Genomic DNA, 26,419 nt, shown 5'->3' with positions numbered 1-26,419 from the left:
TCTCTGCAGGCTCGCACTGGCAGGCGGAGGCACAGTTAAATTCCAGCACCTTCTCCACATACCCCCAAACTACTACGCTCTATTACTACGGCTGCCCTCCCTTTTTGCTTCGCCTCCTCCCCTTCCCCAGTCTCCCTGGAGGAGCCCCGCAGCGCCCGAGGAAGACGACTGCCAGGGAAGGGATAGCGGGCGCCCAACTCCAGCAGGGCTTGGGGCTTTCTGCATCCTGCGCGGTTTCTCTGCTCCAGGCACAAACACGGCCCGAGAGCCGGCGCCTTGCAGTCACACACGGATCCACGCATACAGTAGAGCTGTCTAGATCCACATTCTTGCACACCGCCCCCTCCTCCCCCCGCGCTCCCGGAGTCGCTGAGCTGAGCGAGTGACAGGCGCGTCCCGCCAACCCGCGCCCGGGCGGGCAGGGAGGAGCGGCGCGCGGGGCCAACTGCGGCGCGTCTTCCGGCGCCCGCGGAGGAGGCGAGGGTGGGACGCTGGGCGGAGCCCGAGTTTAGGAAGAGGAGGGGACGGCTGTCATCAATGAAGTCATATTCATAATCTAGTCCTCTCTCCCTCTGTTTCTGTACTCTGGGTGACTCAGAGAGGGAAGAGATTCAGCCAGCACACTCCTCGCGAGCAAGGTAAATATAACTTACAACTCTCTTCTCCTCTTTCCCCTCCCTTCGGCCGCCCCGCTGCAGCCGCCGCTCAAACCCCTCCGGCACCGCGCCGCCTTCTCCCGGGATTATTCATTATTATCCTAATTATTATTTATTGTGCATGCAAGGAGACCAAAACAAACAGGCGGGCCAACCGCCACAACAAAAAAAAGCCCGCCTCCTCCCCGCGGGCCTCAGGTGGAATGCTCTAACGACAGCTCCCAGGCGGCGGTGGAAGAAACGAGAAAGTTTCAACCGAACCTTGCTGTTCTAATAATAACAGTAATAATTACTACTTCAAGGGGGCAAAGGAGGAAAAAAATCCCAACAAACCACAGCCTTGATCCTGAGTAGGCAGTCGGATGCGCTGCCAACTCAAGGTTGCAACACACACATTCGGCCAGGTTGCAATCCCCCCATCCCCTTAAAAGCGAGGCGGGGGGAGGGGGTGGCAGCAGGAGGGGGAAGGCCTGGGGAACTGGGGAGGAGGATGGAAACGCTACTGTTCATCCCGAGCAACCCTCCCCGGAAGAGTTGGAAGGGGAACGGGAAAGGAGGGCGAGGAGCCCAGGCTGGCGGCGGGGCGCCAACGAACGCTGCTGCCACCCGCTTCCCAGGGACTTCTTTAAAGGGCTCCGGCTGCGGAGACGTGAGCGGACCGCGGCGGGAGAAGCCTGAGCTGACGCGCAAAGGAGGTAGCGGCCACTGCCGCGGGGCCGGTGCGTGACTGATCGGAGGTGTCACCCCCACTTTCCGCGTTTCCTCCGGCGTGGATGGGGACGCTGATTGGTAGGCAGGCCTTTAGGCAAAGGGGCTGCCAGGGGGCTGCGCCCCGGGCGCTGCGGACGTCCCTGCCTCTGGTACCTGGCGGCAGAGCAGGCTCGGGTGTTAAAGTTCGGGATGTCCGGCCGGGGCCGCGCTGCTGGAGGGGAGGGAGGAGGCCCCCAAGGAGGTCGGAGGTGCCCGCCAGCCTCTGTTACCCTGCCCTCCCTCTCCCCGGGTCTGTGCTCTTTTGCTTCGCGTCTTCCCCTTGCTTGCGCCGCGGGAGCTGCGGGCGTGGGGCGCCTGCGATCGTCCGGGTGCTAGGGGTGCGCCGGGACCCAGGAGAGCCACGGCGGCGGCTGCGGGCCGGGGAGGCCATGATCCGGATAATCCTGTCTGCCTGACTGTCACAAACAGGACCCGCGCACCACCGGGCAGCGGCGGTGTCGTTCGCCCGGGAAGGGGAAGGGCTGCGGTGGGGAGGGAATAGGGGGGTGGCGAGGGCGGGAGGCGGGGAGACCGAGTAGGAGCCTCCTCCCAACGATGACACGCACTCCATCCTTCTTGCTCTCTGCTCAGGAGTTTGCTTTATTCCCATCCCAACCTGGTTTCCCCCTTTCTTTGCTCTCCCCCTCCACCCGGCCGTCTTCCCTTCCTCCCGTTTGCGTTGCAAAACACGGCCATGCCATCTGCAAAGGTGTCGCGATGCACTTCCCTAAATAACCGGTCCGGCGCGCCAGCCCCTCGGCGCCCTCCGGCCGCAGGGCGCACACGGAGCAGAGTGCTCCCGGTGCCCCGCACCAGGCCTCGCAGCCTGGGTGCAGTTACACCGCGGAGGGCGGGGCGCGGCAGTGCGGGCTCCAGGGGACACCCGCGCCTTGGCCGGGGCACTTGGGCCGGTTTCCGGTACACGCGGGGAAATCGCCTCCTGCCGGTGTCTGATCGCTCGCCTTCGCCTCCGCCTCCGCCTCTGCCGCCTGGATTGCATTATTATTTTTATCCGGGTTGCCGTTTGCTGCGGATGGTGGTGAGCGCGGGGCTGGCTGGGCTGCTTGGGGGGTGGGGTGGAGGGAAGTTGGACGTGGATCAGGCAGGAAAAAAAAAGTTTGGCAGGGCGGCTAAGTAGGGTGGAGGGGTAGGAGGGGGCGGCGAGCTCCCGCGGCTCGAGCCTCCGCGCCCTCCCGGCCGGCGCGAGTGTGTCTGCGCGTGAGTGTGAGTGTGTGTTGTGCGCGCAGGAGCCAGTGCGTCGGGAGCAGCGGCTCGGGCAGCTGCTCCTGCCCGCACCCTCCCCTGGAGCCCGGGGAGGACAAGGCGAGGTTTGGTGGCGAGGGCTGGTGGGGGTGGCGTGTGCGTGTGATTGTGAGTGTGTGTGTGTGTGCGCGCGCGAGCGGCGGAGAATCAGGAAGTCACAGCAGCGAAGCGCACACAGCACACAGACATGTTTGATTGCCGTGACATGACGCGCGCGAGGAAGGAAGCGGCAGCGGCGGGGGCCGGGCCGCGGGCTGTGGCGCGGGCCTAGACCTGCGGCTCGGAGACCGGTTCCCGTCCGCCGGCCGCGCCGCCACCCCAAGCTCCGCGAACCCCGCGCCCCTTTTTGTTCCGCGTTCTCCAGGTAAGGAGCCTGCGCAGCCCTGCCGCCGGCTGTGTGCGGAGCGTTCCAGTTCTTTCCCTGCCAGCCCCCTCCGGTCTCCCCGGCTCGCCTTTCCTGCAAAGTCAGGCAGGCGGGGGAAATGGGCTCCTTGTCCTCCGATCGATTGCGTGGAAAACTTTGCAGCGGGAGGCACCACGAGGGGGAAGAAGGCCTTGCTGGCCGCTGTCGCTTGTCAGTTCTTTCTCCTCTGGGTCCGGAGAGTGTGAGTCGCTGCGCCCTGGGGCTGTTGCACATTCAAACTTCGGGCCTAAACGTACCTCCAACTCTCGCAGGTTTTACTCCAGCAATAAAATAAATATTCAAAGTCGTCCGCTAGCTCTTGCCAGGCGTTTGGATTTTTTTAAGGGAATGAGGAAGGCTTGGGAGTCGAGGGAGTGGGGGTGTTGTGCAGAATCCATTCCTTATTCAATGTCTGCACCGGGTGTTATGTAATTTTAGTAGCACATGGGTGCAAAGCCTAGACTGGGCTTCTCCCCTCCTTTGTTTATATAACTTTTGGGTGAGTTTTGCAAGATTGTCTCGTTTTTTTTTTCCTCCTCCCTAACCTGATGGAGGTTGGTGCTTTGGGAAAAGCAAAGCGACCTGGGCTAGTAATTTTTTGGAGAGGTGTCATCATTGTCTCCTTTCTGGTCGTTATGTAGGCATGTATGACTTTGTATGTGTACTGTTAGAGCACAAGGGAGACATTAAGGATACACAGTGTGTTTACTGCACTGAGTGGTTATTTTTAACATTTCTGCGTTACCGATATCGAATTTCAAACTTCCATTTCAAAAGACTTAAAATTTACACCTGGTTGTGTGCCTCGCTTGTCTGAACAGAATGCTTGCATAAATAATGAGATTGTTGCTTGGGTGGTGAGTAGCAGAAAATTTCTATCCAGCCACCAAAGACTCAGAAACCTTTGAGAACCCTCATAATAATTTAAAAAGCCATAGCCAATGTTATGTATGTGTATAGTTACATATTCACGTTCAAATATTTTCAGTAGTGTTTTCCATCTGTTATCTGGGGGGCCACTACCAGAAGCTTGTTGGCCAGCACTGGAGTTTTAGGCTTCCAGGCTACCTCTGGCACACTGGTGAAGTGTTAAGAGGCGTGGCAGATTTGAATCCTAGTTGCTGCATTGTTATGCAAAATGAGACACACTTTTTCTTTGAGGAATCTAATTGCTCTTTTATTGTCCTGGACTTTCTTTCTTTTTTTCCTCAAACGCTTCTTTACAATGCAAATGTTTGCTATTGTAAAGAGGGGATTTAGAGACACCTGTTAGGTCCAAAAGATACTTATTGAGGTAGACTGAGGGGAAAAAAAAAAACAACCCAGTAGATCAGAGGTCTATCTACCTTGGGGGCATCAGAGAGATGCCATTTTTGTAAAGAACATTTAAAATGAATGAGGAATGTGGGGTATCAGAACCCTTGGAGAGGGTGAGGGGAGGGAGGGCTTCCTTCAATGCAGCCTTTCTCTTATGACTTATATCAGTTACAGCTCAGCATCAGGACTAGGTGCACTGTGGTGTTTCACAGAAAATATTCACCACAAGAACATGTTCAAAGCAGCCTTAGATCTTTTCTTTTGTTCGTTTGTAAAGTGGTTTTTGAGCATTTCTCGTCAAGTTTCTTGAAAAGTGCTTTGACCAACACCTGAGGCTTAGAATTGACAAAAAAAAAAAAAAAAAAAAAAAAGTGCCTTGGCTTGTATTATATTGTTAATGCTTGAATTCTATTTAAAGTATTCCTGACATGGTATAACTAGAAAGTAACACTTTTGCAGATAAGTATTTTAAATTGTTTTTCTTTGATTAAGTTTAAGATAAATCATTCTACAGGCCAGTATAAAAGCATATCACATCCTTTTCTAAAAGATAATTGTGATGCTCCTTATATTACTGTAATATTTTGACATTTATTATTATGTATTACAGCAAGAACATAAAAAGAAGACTTTTATAAATTATAAAAGTGGTGCTGTCCTCCAGTGTTTTCTTGTTTTTTTTTTTTTTCTCCTTTAGAAGTCTTCCTTTGTAAACAAGGCCTTTGTCAAACTCTCCTAGGTCAGCAGCTTTTTGATACCCCAGAGAAATAATAAATCACTATTTATGACATCTTGATATGCTGCCGTGAGGACAACTGAATTATCACATATGTAATACTAAGGACCGTTTCCCAGCATTTGCAAGTGGAAGGAGTGTTGGTAGGACCTGATTTAACCACTTTAAGATTTGATTCTGTTTCTGGTCAAGATGATTTTAAGGGACGACAGGGACAAATTCTTTGGTTAACATGAGTTACCTTAGAAAACGATATGAGTTACATTTCTTTTCTGCTGTATTTCTTGTGAACAGATGAGAAAATTTCCCTAGTATGAAAGCCACACTTGGGGGCTAATTCTGATTTCTCCTTTTTAATGTAAAAGAATTATCTTCTAAATTGTTTTTTTTCCCCTTAAATATTGTATTTTGGAGATGTTTTTGGCCAATAGAGGATGTGAATTTTCTGTCATTTTTGGAAGTGTTCTTATTAGGGGACTCTGACCTTTAGCCGGTTAATAAAGTCATGGGTCATTCCCTAAGTAGTTGTGAATAGAAAATACACATGGTGGTAATTTATTTGATCGCATATTTAGGAAGGCCTGGAGTGATTATTTTTTCTATGTAGAAACTTATGACTTTATACTTACTAGGGACTATAGGAGTCTAAAACTATGCTCTGCCAGAGTCATTATGAAAGAGAGCATATTTATTTACATAAGATATGTATCATTAAGTTAAATGGGATCTTGCAACCTGGGTTGGCAAAACTGCAGCTTTCTTACTGTTTATTATGACTTTATTATTACCCATGTTAATATAGCACTTTTCCTTGAAAGCGTAGGATATGTTAAAGAGAGCTTTTAAGTAGTAAAAGTTATAAATATATCGTCAAAGATGCTTGAATAATTGTACCTCAGAAAAACATACAATAGAGCCAATGAAATTCAGGAACAAAATAGCTGGTCTTTTGAATGTTTGATATAAACACCTCATCAATTTACACATTTGGAGTGGTGGTTTAGATATGGAATACAAGATTTTGGCCTAAAACTCTGAAATAATATCCATCTGGACTTCTGGGTTTGTAATACATTATTATGTAATTGAAGCCTAGTATGAATTAGGATATTTTATTAGATAGCTACGACTTCCAGAATATTTGAACAATTATAATCTGGCTATATATATACCTGTAAGATTTAAAACATTTTTAAAAATCACAATATTCTATAGTATTTTTAGGTGGATTAGTATCAATTTAAGTATGAATCTTATGCCAGTACGTCATCTACATCTATGCAAGCACTAATATTTTAGAAACTTTTTAGAAACTGGCCTAATTTAAATATGGGCTGGCCCTTTTGTAAGTTGATGAATGGGACCCACAGAAGTTGAAATAATATTTAAAGTTTGAAAACCATTAAATATAATTGAAACTCCATCCTTTAAAAAAAAAAAAACAACTAAATTCAGAATTTGGGATTCAAAATTACTTAAAAATGATAAAAATCTCTAACCAAAAAAGAACGTCGTATGTTGGCTTACAGGTTAGCCAAGGGAAATTCTATATCAATTTGCACTTAAAATGTATTTTTCTGGTTCAGGATGATTATATATTTCTTTACCTACTTGATGTGGTATATTTCAGTTTTTACCATCCCCCTGGGAGATGCGTTATCACACATGGATATTGGATGTCCAGAAGGAAAGCCCTCTCCAATCTTCCCCCTGTGCTTTGTTGAACTGGACATGTAATAAATGGCTTTGCCAATAGTCACAGTTATTTTGTGGCTTGCTATTGTGCTACACTAAAAGACCATTAAGCAAAGTCCAAAATTCTGTAAAAAATAGATGATCTGTAATTGATAATTTATGTGTTTTAAAGAATGTACCTGAACATTTAATACTGTATTTATAATAGCATATTGAATACAAGTAACGAATGGTAAACTGCATGGGCCTTGTGATACAGAGAGAGAGATCAGGGTGAGCTTTCTTGAGCTGATGAGGTAGATAAGGTCTTTGAGATGGGATAAGGTTGCTGTAGGGGGAGGGCAATGGTGGGGGTGGTGGCATCTGAGCATCCCAGATCAGAAGAAAGCCCCGAGATCACAGAGACCCGGTGAGATCACAGAGACCCGGCCTGAAGGAACGTGGAAAGACCAATGTACCTGTTTTGACCGGTTGCCTGGAGCAAGAAGTTCCAGTTGGGGAGAATTTTCAGAAGATAAAGTCGGAGATTGTGGAAAGACTTGACTTGCAGGCTAAAGCATGAATATTTTATTCAATCTGTATTGGAGGCTTGTCTTAGAAGTTTTGAGCAAGGGAATACATGAACAAAGCAATATTTTAGATTAATCTGGCAAATTGTGGATTCAAGTCCAGAGTGGGAATTGAAGCCGTTAGAAGGATCCTCGCAATAATGCGAGCATATAGTAGCTTACGAGATGTCTTCATATCTCATATTTTATTTGATTCACGTCAAAATTGAAGTTGTAGTCAGCTACTGTTATGCCTATTTTGTAGGTAAGGAGCTTGAAACTCAAAGAGGTTAAATGAACTCATTTGTTGATTTTTTAAAAGGCATAGTAACATCAGTAATGGCTATTATCCATTTTAACTGCAGTGAAGTTGGAGTTCATTGTTGAACTGTTGTTGCTACTATGAAAGTCAGGCCCAGTTGACGTTAATGAGTGCCTATGATACAACTTTAGTTCATTCAGCATATGATGGTTGAGTTTTACTCTTCAATAAAAATGTGCCATTTCAACCACAGGTTTTTAAAGTATGTATTTCAGACTCTTCTTTTTATATGTTTAAAGTATAAATAAACTTATCTTGGCAGTCAGAAAAGGAAGTGGCTATTGTTGATTCTTATCAACATCCAGTATGAGGTTGCTTTGCAAAAGGGCCTAACCTAGGACAGACAGGCATATGTGTAAATATACGTGACATATTACCTTTCAGGGTGTCATGATTTGAAACTAACTTTTTTTTGTTTAGTTTGTTAGCTTTTGTTTTGACTAGTTTGCCCAGCCCTTTGGGTTCCACTGAATTTTAAAAGTGATAGTCATCTGTGATTGACTTTATAACTACTAATGGACATGAGTCTTAGAGTAGAGGATGCTTTGCTAAAGGGTTTCTAATACTTAGGTTTTCTCGTAAATTCCCTTTTTAAAACAATTTTTCCTTTGTGGAATCATTGTCAGTCCTCATGGAAGGGGCCATGAAATTGCATCGCAGGTAGACTCTTTTGAGATGGCAACTCATGGTATCTATAAGGGTGGTAATGTTAAGAGCCAGGATCCCATTAAGGCAGTGTCTGAGGTTCATGGGGGGCTAATTAGCTGCTGCCGAGTTTGTTGTTATCTTCTGTTGTGCACAGAGCTGCCTCACGGCCTTTGCCAGGTCTGACTCTGGGCAAGGACCATTCCCAAGGCAGTTTATTTAAAGTGAGGGCAGCAGCTCACCCACATCCTAATTTGTTTCCCTGATTGAAAGATGAAGGAGAGGTTCGCAGAAGCCCAAGGAACAGAGCAAAGTTTTAATCCAACAGCTTTTAAAAAACATATTTGACTTTGAAACGAATGGGAAAGTGTCATGAATAACCACAAGAATGCTGAAGAAATGTTCTCCATGATTTTCTAGGGTCTTGATGGAGCAACTTGTAAGGTTAGCTTTAGAACCCAGTGCGATTTGTATCTGTGGTACAAATCACATTATGCATTGTTTAAAGTTGCACAGCTCAGACCAAGAAGCAGTGTGGGCCTTGGTAATGTTTCACGGCTTATCCTGACAACCTTGGCCTCTAAAAAAGAAACTTCGGGTAGGTTTATTTCCTTTTATCTGCATTGCTGTTCTTACCCCCGCAGTGCTTCCCCATTAAGAATAACAGCGCTTGAGGCCCAGTTCTGAAGATGTTGCTACTTCTTGTGGGTGAATTATCAATTCATTTATAGAGAAAGCCACATAGAAAACAAGAGGCAGCCCTTCAGGTCAGGGGGAGATGTTCTGAATCAGCAAACAGACATAAAAAGAACTCTTATCTTAAGTATCTCCTGAACCTTGCAGTTCTCCTGTAACAGCCAGAACACTTTAATAAGACTGGGATATTCTTAGAGATGTGGACTGGGCCTAACTTTTATTTCTGATATTCCACCTTTAACCTGGACCTCAAAGTTTTTCTGTAAAGTGAGCAGTGAAAAAAGACAAGATTTCCTTGTGCTTTTTTTTTTTTTTTTGAGACGGAGTCTCACTCTTGTCGCCCAGGCTGGAGTGCAGTGGCGCGATCTCGGCTCACGGCAAGCTCCGCCTCCCGGGTTCACGTCGTTCTCCTGCCTCAGCCTCTCAGAGTAGCTGGGACTACAGGCGCCCGCCACCACGCCCGGCTAATTTTTTTGTATTTTTAGTAGAGACGGGGTTTCACCGTGGTCTCGATCTCCTGACCTCGTGATCCGCCCGCCTCGGCCTCCCAAAGTGTTGGGATTACAAGCGTGAGCCACCGCGCCCGGCCTTCCTTGTGCTTTCTTAGGAAGTTTGGTGAAGAGCAATTTAAGAGATATTGTCAAGGTTGGTGTGCTGCCCCAAACTCTGCGACTAGAAACCAAGTTTCTAGGGAACTTTTTTTCTTTTTTTTTAAACTTAATGGCTTTGCTGAAATGCTACCTTCTCTTTTACACTTTACCTAATTCTTTTCTCTCCTCTACCCTCTGAGCTAAAAGTAATGTCTCCCATTCTATGACTGTGTCGGATAGTTTGGCTGTACCCCTCCGTGTCCTGCAGGATGTTTCAATATTTTTCTCTTGTTGCTACTTACACACAAGTCTGATTTCCCTATCAGACTTCCAGAGTTGTGGGGTCAGCCTTCTATTCATTTTTGTACCACCTGCATGCCTTGTACCTAGTAGATACTCGGTAGGGTAGGGAATAAGTAACTAAAACATCATCGACCTTTTCAGTGTATGCCATTGTCTTCATTTCATATTCCAGGGCTTCTCTTTACTTCTCTAGCCTGTGATAAGTTAATATATTATCACAACCAAAGCCTAGTCCTTGCAAGATATCCCTTCCATTGTTTCTGACTTTTTTTTCTTTGGCTTCTGCTTTCTACCCCTGCATATTGCTCTGGCCTGGTGAAAACTCTGGTGGAAACATGGCTGGCTTGATCCGTGTAATAGCTCAGTGTTGGGCTGGGAGTCAAGGGATAAAAGGTTCTGCCTGCGGTTTCTCTCCTGTTGCAGATGTTACTTTGGGCAAGCCATGTTTTCCCTTTCTGCCTTATTTCCCTCATCTTTTCAGTGGGGTTGCGGCAAAATGTCTCTTCAAATCACCAGAATTATTAGGAAACACATGTAGTTGTGTTCAAATATTGCTCCACATGTGGGGGTCTTTGGTGTTTCTGTTGATTACAATTAGACTGTAAGACACAAGTTTTGTCATGGTTGGTGTGGTGACCCTTAAAATTCCATGAAGTTGAACTCCTTTTAATATGCAGATGGCTGGCCAGGCGCGGTGGCTCACGCTTGTAATCCCAGCACTTTGGGAGGCCAAGGCGGGCGGATCACAAGGTCAGGAGATCGAGACCACGGTGAAACCCCGTCTCTACTAAAAAAATACAAAAAAATTAGCCGGGCGTGGTGGCGGGCGCCTGTAGTCCCAGCTACTCGGAGAGGCTGAGGCAGGAGAATGGCGGGAACCCGGGAGGCGGAGCTTGCAGTGAGCCGAGATTGCGCCACTGCACTCCAGCCTGGGCGACAGAGCGAGACTCCGTCTCAAGAAAAAAAAAAAAAAATGCAGATGGCTCTGCTGAGCCTTTCAGCTAAGGGCAGAGGATGGATGGAGATTTGGGCTGAGGGAGGATGGCTGTGGTGTTTGGAGCTCTGGGAAGCTCCTCTGGGGCCTCTTCTTTTTAAAAACACACACTCTCTAGTTGTGAATGTAGGAAAGCGGGAAGTAAGGACGAAATCAAGACAGTATACTGCTGAGAAATTCTGGCCTAAGAACATAGTGGTTTGGCCGTCAGGGAGTCCTGGCCTGGGGGAGGGTGGGGACCAGCAATGCATGTGTGTGGGGAGGTTGCTGTGCCCCCCTCTCTCCGGATACGTTTTTGTCATTATGTTGTTAACCACAGGCACATAATTGTGGAACAGGTCGTTCTTTTCTGTGACAACGTGAAACTCCCTCCTTCTCCCAACACAAAATAAAAATAGATTTTGTGTGCTATTATGTGAGCAGACCTACTACTGCCCTGTGAAGTCCATCTGGGCCCTCTCCTCCAGCCCACCCTACTATGCTTGCTGCTCTCATCACCACCCTATCTCTATTGTCTCATTAGTGCTTTGGAGAAGAAAGGGGCAGAGAGTCCAGGGGATACCGGCGGGGCTGGTGAGGGAGAAGCGGAGTTGGCCAATACTGGACTTTAAACCTTAACCGTACTAACTTAGTAATGATGTGCTACTTGAGACTAGCACCTCTTTCTAATTTATTTCCCCAGGTTTCTTCATACTGTGGGAAAGTTTAATTACATACTTGAACTGTAAAATAAAGTTGCCACCCGAAATGAAGAGTAAGAATAAGAGGCCAGGATTGTAGGCCTCATCTTAGAGAGTCCTCCCCTTGGGTGTACTTGGGTGATGGTAGCCGCAGCAGATCCTAGGGCAGCCCTGATTTTGCCTTGGAAGTCCATTAATGGACTTTGCAACAGTTTGGATGAAGTCTTCAAGATGCTCTGGAGGCAGCAGGCATCAAGTCATGGATGGACAGCTGGAAGGGACCTTTGAGATACTCTTATCCTGAGCGTAGAGGAAGTCAAGACCCCAGAAGAAATGCACTTTTCCCAGGGCCCCAGAGTTGGTGGTGACCCTGAGACCAGAACCCAGGTCTCTCAGCTCCCAGTGGGACATCAGTGAATATCACATCACGTTCTATGAGAGTCCAGATCTCTGCCATTCATTAGTTATATGGCACAGGGTACGTTTCTTCATTTGTTAAACTGTACTGTTAGTCTGAGCCACACGCATTCATTGAAGTCCAGGCATCTGAGGTTCTCTTCTTATTAAATAGTTTCCTATATAACATGTTCCTATATTAACATTCCAATTATATGCCCGTAATTTTCCACTTCCCTTCTAACATGTTTTCCCTCTAAGACGTTTTTAATAGTTTCTTTTAACAAAAAAAAATGAGGAGCATTTTTATGTGACTATATATGAGTAATTACAACATTCTCTGAGATTCCCAGGTGGAAATGATAATGCATGCGGAAAGTAGCGTTATGGGCTAATATATATTAGAATTTCGTATTTAATACACATCAATTATATTAAATGTAGGCATATCAGCCTAACTAACTTCAGTATTTGTATCTTCATTGTTCAAACTCGTGGTATATTACTTTAATACCTATTGAAGCTGATTTCAATGTAAACCATAACAGGAAGTAAGCAATTTCCTTTTATTCACTAAAAAATAAAAGGGTGTATTAGTGTGCTGATATACATGAAAGAGCATTATATCTTGTAGTAGCCCTGAATTGACGTAAGCTTCCTAAATTTAAAATGCTGACTGAACCTGTGTGAGGTGGTGGAAAGCAAAGAAAAAAGAAAAAAAAAAGAAAAAAGTTCCATCTGCTTTGTTCATCACAAAGAATAAATAATAACATTGGGCTCTCTAGTGAATTCAAGGCTGTAATTCACCGTTGAGGCTCCCCTGTTGTTTAGAAGCCACTTGCACGGAGTTCCCTTAGTCCTGGTTTGATCCCTTGCTTATGATCACTCTGAAGTAGCCTTTGACTTCTTCCTGTTTTAGCTCTCATTTGCTTGTCAAAATGGCCTAAATTCTTGCCTACACTTTAAGGATTTCTTTATGGGAGCACAACTCAAACACTGACGACTCTGTGGTTTTTATTTATAAAATTAACTGAAGCTGGCTACAGTGGCCCACACCTATAATCCCAGTGGTTTGGGAGGCCGAGGTGGGAGGATCACTTGAGGCCAGGAGTTCAAGACCAGCCTGGGCAATATAGTGAGACTCTGTCTTTACAAAAAATAAAAAAAAATTAGTTTGACCTGGTGGCGCCGCCTGTAGTCCTAGCTACTTGGGAGGCTGGTGGGGGAGGATCACTTCAGCCTAGGAGTTTGAGGCTTCAATGAGCCACGATCTCTACTGTCCTCCAGCCTGGGCAATAGAGAGAGGCCCTGTCTCTAAAAATATGAAAAATTAAAATAAAGTTAAAATTAAAAAGTTGATTTTATTAATAGTTGGCCCTTGAAATTTACTCTGCAGTTGATTCATCAGATAATTTTTGAGCTGTGACTATATGCTGGTTGAGGTGCTGGGAACATGGAAGGGAAATCGAGCATGGCCTGCCTTCGTGGCCCTCATACTCTAGAGATTCAGTGCAAGTGATGGGTTGCTAGGAGTGGAAAGAATGTGTTTTGTGTACTGCCCCTCCAGCCCATCATTCCACTGTGGGTAAAGAGCCCTGCTGTGGTGACTAGGCCACCATGGTCTCATTCCATCTCTGCCACTAAACAATGGGTGAGCAAATCACTTAGGGTATGCCGTTCTGTATTTTGTGAGGCTGACAGCAAAAAGTTTCTCCATGTACAGGTGTGTGCCTCCAAGGTAACATCATAATATAGAACAATTGCTGTTGCTAGTGGTATTCGGCTATCTTGCTGGCATCATTGATCTCTATCAGAATGTGGAAAACAGCTTATTTACTCATTCTGGCTCATATCCAAGATGCAGTTGTACCCACTCTATGAGGCATTTCCAATGGGGATGCCAAGAAGCCTTAGAGTGTGGGTGGTGGAATATAGTCCTGCTGAAATTGTAGAACCAGAATTTCCACACCTCATCTGTGGTGAGCTCTGATCCAGGCGTCATGGATGACTTGTCTCAAGGATTCTTGACCAGAGCCAGGTCTGGGACAAATCCCTGGTTTTAAGTGTCTGAGGGGTCTCTGGTTCAATTAATTAGCTGGCAAGAGGATCACATCTTAAACTGTCCCTCCTGATCACTTCTGGTAGAGTGGAGTTGGTGGGGAAAGTAATGCTAAATAAGGGTGGCCGTTTGTTGTGCTGAGACTACAGCTGGGTTTTTCACACGTGTCGTTGCACTGAAATCTCAAAAGAAGAAACTTTAAATAACGTAGCTAGTAATTACATATATGAGTATTTGAACCCATGTTTGTCTGATTCCTATAGCCTTTGCTTTTTTCGTGATTGGGACTTCTCTTTCATTCTCAAATTAGAAGATTGTATTTTTCCCTGTTTATTTTCAAGTTTTGAATGCCCACTCACTTATGAAAATGAGTCTTGGTTGGATACTTTTTAAAGGGTTCTGTATTTTAATGGCTTTGTGGGGGTTAATGACTTGTAAGGTGTCCAAGGCAGTAAGTAATGGAGAGCATCTGTTGACTTCAGTAATAAATTTCAAACTTGTTTAGAATTCTGCTTATGTGTTAAATTTGAGTTTCTCCAGTGAGTCTTTTTGTATCTTAGATGATTTATATTTTTCTGGGGAATCATTTAATGTGTGCGTTTTTTTAAACAAGTGGTATTCATAAAGACTAGGGCAGACGGATGTATATCACACTCACTCAAACATCTGGACTAGACAGGGCAGCTCTGTTTGATGTTTGTTACAGAAATGGCACCATCAAATGCTAACAACTGTTTTATTCTGATCTTAACATCATATTTAAAACATGCCTTCCTTTTTTCTGCTTTTCAACTTAGCATTCCTCTACTGACTGGCAGAGACAGGAGAAGTAGATGTCCACGCCCACAGACCCTGGTGCGATGCCCCACCCAGGGCCTTCGCCGGGGCCTGGGCCTTCCCCTGGGCCAATTCTCGGGCCTAGTCCAGGACCAGGACCATCCCCAGGTTCTGTCCACAGCATGATGGGGCCAAGTCCTGGACCTCCGAGTGTCTCCCATCCTATGCCGACGATGGGGTCCACGGACTTCCCACAGGAAGGCATGCATCAAATGCATAAGGTAAGAGTTTGTTCTCCCATTCAAACTCAACTTCTGATAAGTGGATGGCTAATATTTCTGATAACTCCATCCCCCTTTCTACTGTTGTTAACAAGAAAATCATGCAAGATCTTTGTCTTATATATCTCATATATTATTAAAAACGCACATTGTGAGGTACTTTCATTGCTGCAGATGTTGCACCAGTTATGAAGATCAGATGTTGGCTTTTTAAAATACTGAGATAGACTATGCAGTTCTGATAAGTAGATCATGTGATTTGTGGGTTGAAGGTATTTTTGTCTTGGTAAATTAGTATATTAGTCTATAAGTCTAATTTTTTCCTGTCTGTGTTAAGTAACTTACCCACTGATGAACGTACTACTGAAAATTATTCTTTCCTAAAAAGGTTGACATTTATTAACAAAAATTAGATCCCAAAGAGTAAAAGGAAAAAGTCCTTATCTAAAGGATTTTTTGTAAAGGGCTTTATTGAAATTAAATAGTTTCTAGGGAATCCTTAAAATGCACGTTGCTGTCTCTCTGTGAAGCACTTTTATTCTGGTTTTGGAAGAAGGTTCTGATTTTTGCAGAGCTCACGTCCAGCTGTTTATTTCTGGACTAAGGTTATAATTATCCTTTATTTATGAGGCTTGGATTGTTGCTGTGGGGATGATCATATCTGTACAACTTGGCATTATGCCTTCACAGGAGATACAAAGAAGAGAGAACAGCCTTTTGAGAAAGTAAACAAGATCCTCTGTGACAGTTTGCTTTGAAAGTAAGCAATAGCCAAGAAAAATCTATGAGGACATTACATACTACCTGAAGGTTTTGCCTAATGAGACATGTAGAGGTTTTACACTCCTTGGGATGATATCACAGGTGGATAGGGTGGCAGGGCTGCTTCTTGACATTAAGTAGGTGTATTCATTAGGATTCTCCAGAGAAGCGGAACCAATAGGAGATAGAGATATATGTAAAAAGAGACTTATTATGAGGAATTGGCCCACACAATTATGGAAGCTGAGAGTTCTGTTATCTGCAGTCACCAAGCAGAACCTGCGGTATAGTTCCAGCGTGAGTCTCCAGGCCTGAGAACCAGGAGAACTGATGATGTGAGTTCCAATCTGAGTCCAAAGAGCCAGAAGAGTCAGTGGAGTAAGTTCAAGTCTGAGGGCAGGAGAAGACCCAGCTTAAGCAGTCAGGCAGAGAGAAAGCTTCTTCTTTCCTCTAGCTTTGTTTTTTTTTTTTTTTTCTATTCCGGCCCTCCACGGATTTTGGATGAGGCCCACCGACATTGCTGGAGGCAATCTGATTTATTCAGTCTAACAATTCAAATGATAATATCATCCAGGAATACCCTGACAGACATACCCATGAAATAATGTTTAATCAAATATCTAGGCACCTGAGGCCCAGTCAAGTTGACACATAAAATGAACCATTACAGTAGACAAGCCGTGGAAGATCCTGGCTTAAGACAAAAAGATTACCACAGAAAAGAGCAAGTCTTTCCTCCAGTTACGTAGGACTTTAGGTCAGTTTTAGGGTAGGGCATCAGAGCCCAAAAGGGGAGATCCTTTTGTTAAAAGTGTTGTAATTTGATGATTTTTCAAATCAGGAAAGTAATATATGGTTATTTGGAAAAGGAAAACAATACTGAGATAAACAGATAATCCTACCTTCACCCCAAGTAACAGCTTGTTGTACCTGCTTTTTCTATCTTACTTTTCTGTATGTTCGTTAAAAATACTGTGTAAGCACAGATATGTATATATTGGTGTTTTTTTTGTTACTTTTCTTTTACTGTTATAGAATCATATTGTCTCTGTTAATTACTCTGTAACTTTCTTTTTTCATTTAACAATGTATTATGGATATCCCTATAACATTCCCTAGTTTTCTGTCTCCTTTTTTAACAGATAAATTTGTTAGCTTGTCAGAGATCTAGGGAAATAAAGCTGCTCGTTTTCCATGTCATATTTTTCAGGGGACCTATTGAACATATTGACATATCCAAGTGCTGAAATTGTTTTGTGTTTAGATTAATTTGGGAGCTATATTCTGGATCCGATCAAAGACTTGTAAACCTTCCTCTAAGTGGCTTACATAATTTCAGAATAATTTGAAGATGTCTCACCTTCAGAGTGAAAGATAAAACGTGAGGGAAGTACTCAGCTAAGCTTTATTGTTCTTTAGCTGTTAAAAATTCGGTGTGTGAGTGTTGGGTCAGTGTTATGTTTTTCTCCCGGATTGTTTTTATTAATTGTTATCTCTTCTGATCCCTTCATTTTATGTCCTAGCATTTTTATTACACTTTCTCTTATTCTCTCTACCCTCTTAAATACTCCCTTTTTTTGTTTTGCTTTGCTCGCATTCTGTGAGTTTTGCATTTTTTGCCATCCTGCTTCTCCTTAGCCCCAGCCCCTCAGATAGTTCCCTGTGTGAGGACATGGGTGAGGGTTTAGAGCTCACACCTGCTGACCAGATGCCTTCACTTTTTTCCATTCTTTTTATAGGCAGCTTTATTTCTTCTCTTATTCTTCCTTCTCCCTCTGAGGCTTCAGCTTTTTGCTTTTCAACATTACTGGAAATAAATAAACAAGTGGCCTAAATACATCTGCTGTGTTGCTTTGATTTCCTCTCTATTATTACTATTTAACAGACTCAGTGACACTCTTTATACCAGATTCTTCCCATTTTTCTTCCAAACATCCTCTTTATGATACATTTTTCCTCTTTTCAAGTGCATACTTTTGACTCTGCAGAAATTAACTTTCTTTTCTCCAAAACTGCAAACACTCATACTTTCTTGCTTGAAGTCATTTGGTTTCTATAAACTCCTGGAAATACTTCTTTCAGGCTGTTTTGAAAATTGCTATTACAGTTTGGGGAGGAATAGATTTTTCCTTTTTCAAACACATGCTTCATTGCCCAATTCTGGATTGGATTAATGTCAATTCAATAGCTGTTTATTGCATGTTTGTCACGTATTATGCCTCAAGTTTTGGGTCCAGCCCCTGTGTTCATTATTTATTTCCAAACTGTGCCTTTAACCTTTTCCATTCCTCCTCCCTCTGTAGTGCAGCTTTATCTATTGCACACACTTTCCCTTTCAGTATTTACCTCCCCCCGCCCCCGTTCACGACTCTGTCCTGTCTGTTCCTCTCTTTCCAACTGCCATGGAACCCTGTGGTTTCAACTTTTAAACTTTCCATCATTCCTTCCCTTCCAATGAAGAAAAATTACCAAAAAACTGGATCATCACAGACGCGTCAAACAGCCTTCCTTCAGACTTCAGACTAACTTCAACATACAACAGATTTCAAGATTACTTACCAGGGTATGGAAAAATAGCCTATATTTGTCTACCTTGTGACCAGGACTTCATCTTCATGGCCTGTTTTGATATTACAAAAACAAAAACAAACAAAAAAAACCAACCCTCCACTGTTTAAAGACTTAACATTTGACTTACAGATAGTTCGCCGATCCTTTTGGTTTAGTCTCTTTTTTTTTTAACTCTAGACTGAGTAGTAAGTGATTGTGCCACACTTTTGAAGAACTTAGGAAGGGGTCTGAAAACTCCAAATAGAAATATTTTACCTTATAGACGTGTCTAACTAATGTCCTTTAAATGTTTCAGCCCATCGACGGTATACATGACAAGGGGATTGTGGAAGACATCCATTGTGGATCCATGAAGAGCACTGGTATGCGGCCACCTCACCCGGGCATGGGCCCTCCCCAGAGTCCAATGGATCAACACAGCCAAGGTTTGTGTCCGCTGCACACCTGATACTGGTTCCCCAGCATAGTCTTTCAGTCTTTCCTGTTGGATATTTTAATTATGGCTTCCAAAGAATGTGTCTAAGGAAGATTGAACCCAGCAGGTTTCTCTTCCTTATAGAAATCTACCTCCATCCTCACCAAGACAACCTGATGATTTATATGGGAAATTTTATTTCCGAAGTCCTGTTAATTTTACTAGCCACCATGTGTCCAAGCAGTCTGCAAAGAGCTCTATGTACTTTATCCAGAATCTTTATCGTGATCTTTTAAGGTAAATTATGTTATCCCAGTTTTATAGATAGAGAAGATAAAGCTGGACAATGTACTTTGTTTTGCAAAGTTTACATGTCCAATCGGTGACAGGGCCAGAAAGAGAATCTAGGCCTGCTTCCCAGCAACAGTGTAGATGTGAAGGTAAGGTGAACCACCTGTGTCCCATGAATTGCATGCTTATCCATTGTCTATAAGGCAGCTTTATCTGGCAGTGAAATTACGTGTCATTTCTGGTGGGTGGCTGGGGCTGCCATAGCAAATTACCGCAAACAGAAATGTATTCTCTTATATAATTCTGGAGGCAAAGTCTGAAATCAAAGCATCAGCAGGGCCATGCTCTCTCTGAAGGCTTTAGAGAAGAATCCTTCCTTGCTTCTTCCTAGTTTCTGGTGGTTGCCAACAATCCTTGGCGTTCCTGGACTTGCAGATGCATCACTGCAATCTCTGCCTTAGTATCCACATGATATTTTTCCTGTGTGTCTGTCTGTGTCCAGATTTTCTTCTTTTTATGGGGACCATTCATTGGATTAGGGCCTTCCCTAATGCAGTATGGCCTCATCTTAACATGATTACATCTACAAAAATACTGTTTCAGGTCGGGCCTGGTGGCTCAAGCCTGTAATCCGAGCGCTTTGGGAGGCTGAGGTGGGCAGATCACGAGATCAAGAGATCGAGACCATCCTGGTCAACATGGTGAAACCCCGTCTCTAGTAAACATACAAAAATCAGCTGGGCGTGGTGGCGCATGCCTGTAGTCTCAGCTACTCGGGAGGCTGAGGCACGAGAATTGCTTGAACCCGGGGGCAGAGGTTGCAGTGAGCCGAGATCGCACCATTGCTCTCTAGCCTGGCAACAGAGCAAGACTGCATCTCAAAAAACAAAACAAAACAAAACAAAACAAAACTATTTCAAAGTAAGGCACATTCCCAGGTACTAGGGGTTAGGACTTCAACATATTTGGAGGAGGGGGAACACAATTCAACTCACAACAATGGCTAAATCAGTATATGGCATATTTCTTTTCTTCTTCATACGTAACAAGTCCTCTTTCTTTTCCTCACTGTTGAAAACTATTCAGGTACCTCAAAGCCTTTTAATACAATGTAGCCTGATTTCAGTCATTATGTGGTCATTTCAACATATGACGGACATGAGTTAATCTAGCACTAATTGACATTAATATATAGATATTCCAATTCAAGGTTTATGGTTTATGTGTTTCTGTATATAATCCTGTGTAATTAATGTGTGTGTTTCCTCTATCCATGATCAGATATCCATCCACTCGAGGGAAGACTTTTGGCTGTGAGGGTTTAGAGAAGTCTGTGCATTGTTGTTTTCTTTCTGAAATATAAATAGGCAAGTCATAGAGGCATAGGAGTGCCTCCCCACTAGTATTTGAACAGGCTTTTGAACATCCCAGACTCTTAGCTGAATTTTGGTGGCAGGCAGGCATAATTGTTGCAGATAACTCATAGAATCTTGACCATGTCAGAAGAGCAGCCTAAAGCACTGGGACTTTTTGCAGTACAAGAAGAACAAATTTGACTCATCCACTGTTATAAATGAAGTAAGACAATATTTCCAGGCTTATCATTTAAATTTGAAGGGGCCAGGTATGTTCATGGAGCTAATATAGGCCTTTATTTATTTATTTATTTATTTATTTATTTATTTATGTTTTTGAGGCACAGTCTCCCTCTGTCGCCCAAGCTGGAGTGCAGTGGCATGATCTCAGCTCACTGCAACCTCTGCCTCCCGGGTTCAAGCGATTCTCCTGCCTCAGCCTCCTGAGTAGCTGGGACTACAGGCGTGTGCCACCACACCCAGCTAATTTTTGTATTTTTAATAGAGACAGGGTTTCACCATGTTGCCCAGGCTGGTCTTTGAACTCCTGACCTCAGGTGATCCACCCTCCTCAGCCTCCCAAAGTGCTGGGATTTACATGCATGAGCCACCATGCCTGGTCTTAAACCCTTATTTTTAATACTTGGGAGGTATAGATGAGTAATGTTTAGTGATTCTTGAAGCCAGGTGCTTACTTTTTCTGCTCATGTTGTTGCAGTAGCTCTAATAGTGGAGTCCTAGGAAAACCTGAAAACTAAAACCACTTTAAAAGCACAAATCGTAGTTGAGAGCATTTTTACTTTTATTTCTGTGATCACTTGGATCCCTCTTTAACTTAAGAATGATGTCTTATTTATCTTGGAATCCACAACACTTGGCATGATATCTAGCACATGGCTAGATAGATATTAGTAAATTTTGTTCAATTAGGTGTGGAAGTTTGTGTATTAGAGTCAACAGTTTAAAATGATCTCAACTTTTATATAATTTCAGTGAAGTGTAATAACTTTAAATGCAAAGGTCTGCGTTAAAGGGAATCAGAATTAACATGTAATATTCTCTAAAATAGTAAAGTGCACTGTAGGCTGAGGAATGAGTTATTTAAGGGTATATTTTTGAATAAAGCAGTATTAGTATAATGCAGTCCTATTTTATAGAATGATCTAAAAAGAATTTAGACTTGGTAATAGCATGTATCTTTAAAAAACTCATTGTGAAAAGCCATTTATTAATATAAAAACACAGGAACAGAGAGATGTGGTATTGACTGGAAGGCTGCGAGCTTTAACTACCTAGCAACCTATTAGGTTATTTTAGGGTATTGGTCAAGAAGCAAAGCCATTTCCTTCAATAAATACTGAATTGTGTACCTTATGGTCCCAATGATAACATTGTTTATTTTTAGACGGGTATATATTTAAGTAGTGTGTGTGTGTGTGTGTGTGTGTGTGTGTGTGTGTGTGTAGAGAAAATTCATATAAAATTGGCACTTAGAAGTTCAAGATTATTAATAGGAGAGAGGTTATTGCATCTCTCTGAGGCAAGGTGAAACTGGGGAGATAATAGCCCTTGAAGACTAGGGAAAGAAAAGTGCCACTTTTTGACTACTTTCGAACGAGCAAATCAAACAAGATTCCAAAAAGAGCAGAATCTGCATCAACACTGTCATCCTACAGACGAATGTATATTCACTCTCAGACAATTTCTTCACTCTGTTTTCTCAACTAAAGATAATTACCAAAATATGTGATGTTGTTGTATCACTTAGATTCTGTTTTTCCTCAAGTTTTATGGGATGCTATTCATGTAGAAATAAAAATCTCTATTTTTAATACCATACTGTGACAGAATGATTCTATTCACATCCCCTACAAATTCTGGGAAATAATTCTTCTCACTTCCGTTTTCTTCTGATCAAATTTCAGGTAAAATTTTGTTGTATTGACTAACTCAAATATGATTTTTGTCTCACTCTCAATTTTTTGATCAAATATGAGGTAAGAATTTGTATTGATTTTCCAGTGACCAGATTATTTTTTTCAGAGTCTGAATTCTTATGCTTAATGTAACTGTCTCACCTTCATAATGTTGCCTTGTTCATAGTTTAAAAGAGTGATTTAAGAAATAGTGTTACACAGTTGAATTGAGACTAGATTGCCTAATATTTTGGTTCATTGTATTAGGCATCTTATGATTTGCCATGAGTGAAATTGTAATTGATGGCCCTAGGAAATAGGAAAGACCAGAAATCAGGAAACATATGACTAATTTTAAGCCCTGGTCATATCTTTTCTACTGTGAAAATGTTAGTAGCTTTGGTGGAAAGATTTTTCCTCCTATGGTAGACTCAGTGCTGGCCAGAAAGACATCATAATGAACAGACTACCATTTTGTACTAGCCTTACAACTAAGAGGTTAATGTAAGCCTTCTTAAAGAAGAATGTATGCTGAAGTTCAGTGTCTGCTATTGATATTCTCTAAGTGTTTATTGTTATAATAACAACATGTCGGGATTTAAATTTCTGCTAGTCTTGCAAGCTTTCAAGGGAATTTTCTTGGCTAATTTATATAACCAACTCAAACCCTAATCACTGCATGGTGTTTGTGCTTCCTCACAGAGTAGGGATTTGTGGAATGAAATTTAGCAATTCTTCTACTTACCTTTAGGGCAGGATTTTCCTGAATAGAGTTCTACTTCTCATCAGTTGGTGGAGCAAAACCCATTCTTGGTTTAGGAGATCACGCTAAATTTGCCTCCCTCTCCAAATGGCAATTGGAGATAAAAGTAACTGAATCTTTTATTTTCTGTGGTCTTGTGAATTATGATGGTGAATCCCCAGTTGGTGGCAGTCATATATTCTCCAGCCTCTGTGATTCTGCAGACGCACAGAGCTCTTTCGGTTCAAATTTTTCTTAGGTTCGAGCATGCAGCAGGAATTTAATAAACACTTATGTGATGACCTTTGTGAGAACTGTGACACGATTACATTTGTTAAAGGGCAGAGACTTTTCATCTATGTATGTAATGCCATATTCTGGGACACCTTTGACTTGATTAATTGGCACTTTGTTTCAGCTCAAGGACACCTTTTGGATTGCTTTAGGCTACTTTGTTCTTTCCTTCATCTTGGATCTCCCTCCAACCTGTTCAGTCGTATGTTTTTCTAGGAATTCTATGGCCAAGCTATGCAGGTCATCTCCTGAAATAAGTCCCTTGAGGTTTTTTGTGCATTCTGATTTTTCTTCCCCAGAAAAGTGTTCTTATAACCATTTAGATCTCTTATAAACCAAACAGTTTACTCTCATTTTTATGTTATATCACAAGTGGTTCTAGGTTTTTGAAACTTTCAAGTCCCTAACTTATTTTCATATAACCAAATTTGTATTAGATCATGGAAAGGGCATATGCATTGGAATCAGACAGACCTTTGTTTAAATCTTAAAGCTCCTGAGAGTTAATTATGTGACTTTGGGTAACTGGTTTACTCTCTGACCCTCATTTTCCTCATTTTAAAAAATGTGTTAACAGTATATATCTTTTAGGGTTTTTGTAAGGATTGAAGAAATAATGTATGTTCTACCCATATCTTCTTGATTCCCCTTACCATTTCTATACCCCCACCAGCCTGATTTCCTGTGCCCAGAACCACTGTCTTGGTTCACTTCCATCTACTGACACCTACCTTTCCCACATATGGCAAAGTCACTGGAGAATAATAATCTTTAGGGCATTAGTCATAACCAGTGACTTAACCAGTGGCTACTGATTACAGGAGTATAAATACCCCAGCTTCTTTACCCCTTTCCTGAAATAATTTGGAGGCAAGTTATTTACTATATATTCTAGAGTTTCTGCACTGAATTAATCTTCAGGTACCCACTGCAGCAGCTGGCTTGAAAATACCCCTCTTTATTGGCTGCCTTCCCTTCCTTATATTACCTTTTCACACCCCTGTTAGTGTCCCCTCACCTTCCCAGTAAATTACCAGTACTCAATCCTTAAATAAGACTCTGCTACTAGGGAGAAGCCAATTGTGACAGCTGAGTGCAAGTCAACTCCTTGCATAGTACCTACAACATGTAGGCACTCAATAATCGCAAGTTATTCATAACATGCATAATAATAAACCAAGTGTTCACTCTTCACTTAAGAAATTCTTTATTCCCCACTGAGATATATCAGGTTTTGTTCTTGCAGTTGGAGCTACTTTTACCAGTCAGTACTGTCCCTTGGTTAGTGAGGAACAACAACCACTAACAGTTTGCCTTCTAGGACACATGTGGCTATTGATCACGTGAAGTGTGGTTAGTTCGAATTGAGATGTGCTGTAAGTGTAAAATATTTAGTGGATTTCAAAGACTTAGTATAAAAAAAAGAATGTAGAATATCTCATCAACAATTTTTACATTTTAAAATGATGTTTCGGATATGTTGGTTTAAGTAAAATACATTTAAATTAACTTTACCTGCTTTTTTTTTAACATTTTAAAGTGGCTACCAGAAAATTTTAAATTTTACATATATATAAAGCACATATTAATATGTAAAGATCTTAAACTCCATATAATTAATAAATGATATGTCATTTAAATTTCTGTCAGAAAGTGTTGCTGTAGACAATTTAATAAATTGTATTTAAATTGTATTCAGGGATATCTCTCTTTCAGGGTTGTCAGGGGCAGCCTGTGATTTCCTTTTGTGTTTTATTTTAGGTTATATGTCACCACACCCATCTCCATTAGGAGCCCCAGAGCACGTCTCCAGCCCTATGTCTGGAGGAGGCCCAACTCCACCTCAGATGCCACCAAGCCAGCCAGGGGCCCTCATCCCAGGTGATCCGCAGGCCATGAACCAGCCCAACAGAGGTCCCTCACCTTTCAGTCCTGTCCAGCTGCATCAGCTTCGAGCTCAGATTTTAGCTTATAAAATGCTGGCCCGGGGCCAGCCCCTCCCTGAAACGCTGCAGCTTGCAGTCCAGGGGAAAAGGACGTTGCCTGGCATGCAGCAACAACAGCAGCAGCAACAGCAGCCGCAGCAGCAGCAACAGCAGCCACAGCAGCAGCAGCAGCAGCCACAGACGCAGCAACAACAGCAGCCGGCCCTTGTTAACTACAACAGACCATCTGGTAGGTTAATACACAACCAAATGAATAATGCCATGGTCCAACTCGGATAAGAAAGACTGCTCACCAAAACACTGGGTTGTTACAAGCCCGGGGCTGACGTAGCCTTTTGTTATACCTCACTGGCTCTCTCTCCTTCCTCCACTTAGATGTCTTCCCCTGCTGTTGAGACCTAGGGCAGTGTTTCTTAACCTTAAAAGGTGCTTGTGCAAGCTGGAGACCCAGGGAAAAAGCACCTGTGATTTTGCATTCTCTTTCAAGAGGTTCAAGGTTTCTCAGAAGCCCATCCACACACCCAAGGTTAAGAACCTCCGGACTTAGTGCATTTCATCCCCAAAACTCACTGCTCAAATCAGCCCCACTAGAGCCATTTTATAATTTGTTGATTTGTTTATTTCTATCCCTTTCTGTTACGAAGAACATCTGGAGAGGCTTACAAGAAGCATGACTGTTGTAAAATAATTATGAGTAGCAAAATCAGAAACAAGGGAAAATAGAAAAAAAAGTAAGAAATTGAGGTAAGAAAGTAGGGCTGCAAAAGTTCTCATAGTTGCTGTATTTGCTTCAAAGATGACTTGAGTTTCTTGACAATCAGAGCCAAAAGGAGACAAAGTCCTGTATCTAAGTCTCGCCATTTGGAAGGAAGTTCCTTACCAGTTTCTCAGAAAAAGCCATTTCTAGCATGAGAGTATAGGGTTGATTTCCCAGGTGAGATTATTTTTTAAATTATTATTATCATCATCATTATTGTAAGAGGCACTGCATGACAGAAACATCAATAGCATTTGTT

At 42.8% G+C, this 26,419-nt stretch overlaps 1 protein-coding gene across 5 annotated transcripts in view; it reads left to right on the top strand.

The window, feature by feature from the left end:
* Window positions 1-491: 491 nt before the first annotated feature.
* SMARCA2 (SWI/SNF related, matrix associated, actin dependent regulator of chromatin, subfamily a, member 2) overlaps window positions 492-26,419 on the top strand; it is a 180,299-nt gene continuing 154,371 nt past the window's right edge. For 3 of the 5 annotated variants that reach the window (XM_055294356.2, XM_055294355.2, XM_055294354.2), the window contains exons 1-4: window positions 492-638; window positions 14,851-15,111; window positions 18,740-18,869; window positions 25,219-25,632. In XM_055294356.2, coding sequence (XP_055150331.1) covers window positions 14,887-15,111; window positions 18,740-18,869; window positions 25,219-25,632 — 769 coding nt within the window. In that variant the 5' untranslated portion in view covers window positions 492-638; window positions 14,851-14,886. Of the gene's footprint in view, window positions 639-2,161; window positions 2,446-2,781; window positions 3,034-14,850; window positions 15,112-18,739; window positions 18,870-25,218; window positions 25,633-26,419 lie in introns of those variants that run through there. The other 2 variants (XM_063609911.1, XM_063609910.1) reach the window with 2 other exon arrangements.

Source organism: Symphalangus syndactylus, chromosome 9, assembly GCF_028878055.3.
Source record: "Symphalangus syndactylus isolate Jambi chromosome 9, NHGRI_mSymSyn1-v2.1_pri, whole genome shotgun sequence".
In the NCBI taxonomy this organism is placed as follows: domain Eukaryota; kingdom Metazoa; phylum Chordata; class Mammalia; order Primates; family Hylobatidae; genus Symphalangus; species Symphalangus syndactylus.
Note: the sequence above shows the minus strand (reverse complement) of the source record. Positions and strands in the feature narration are given on the sequence as shown.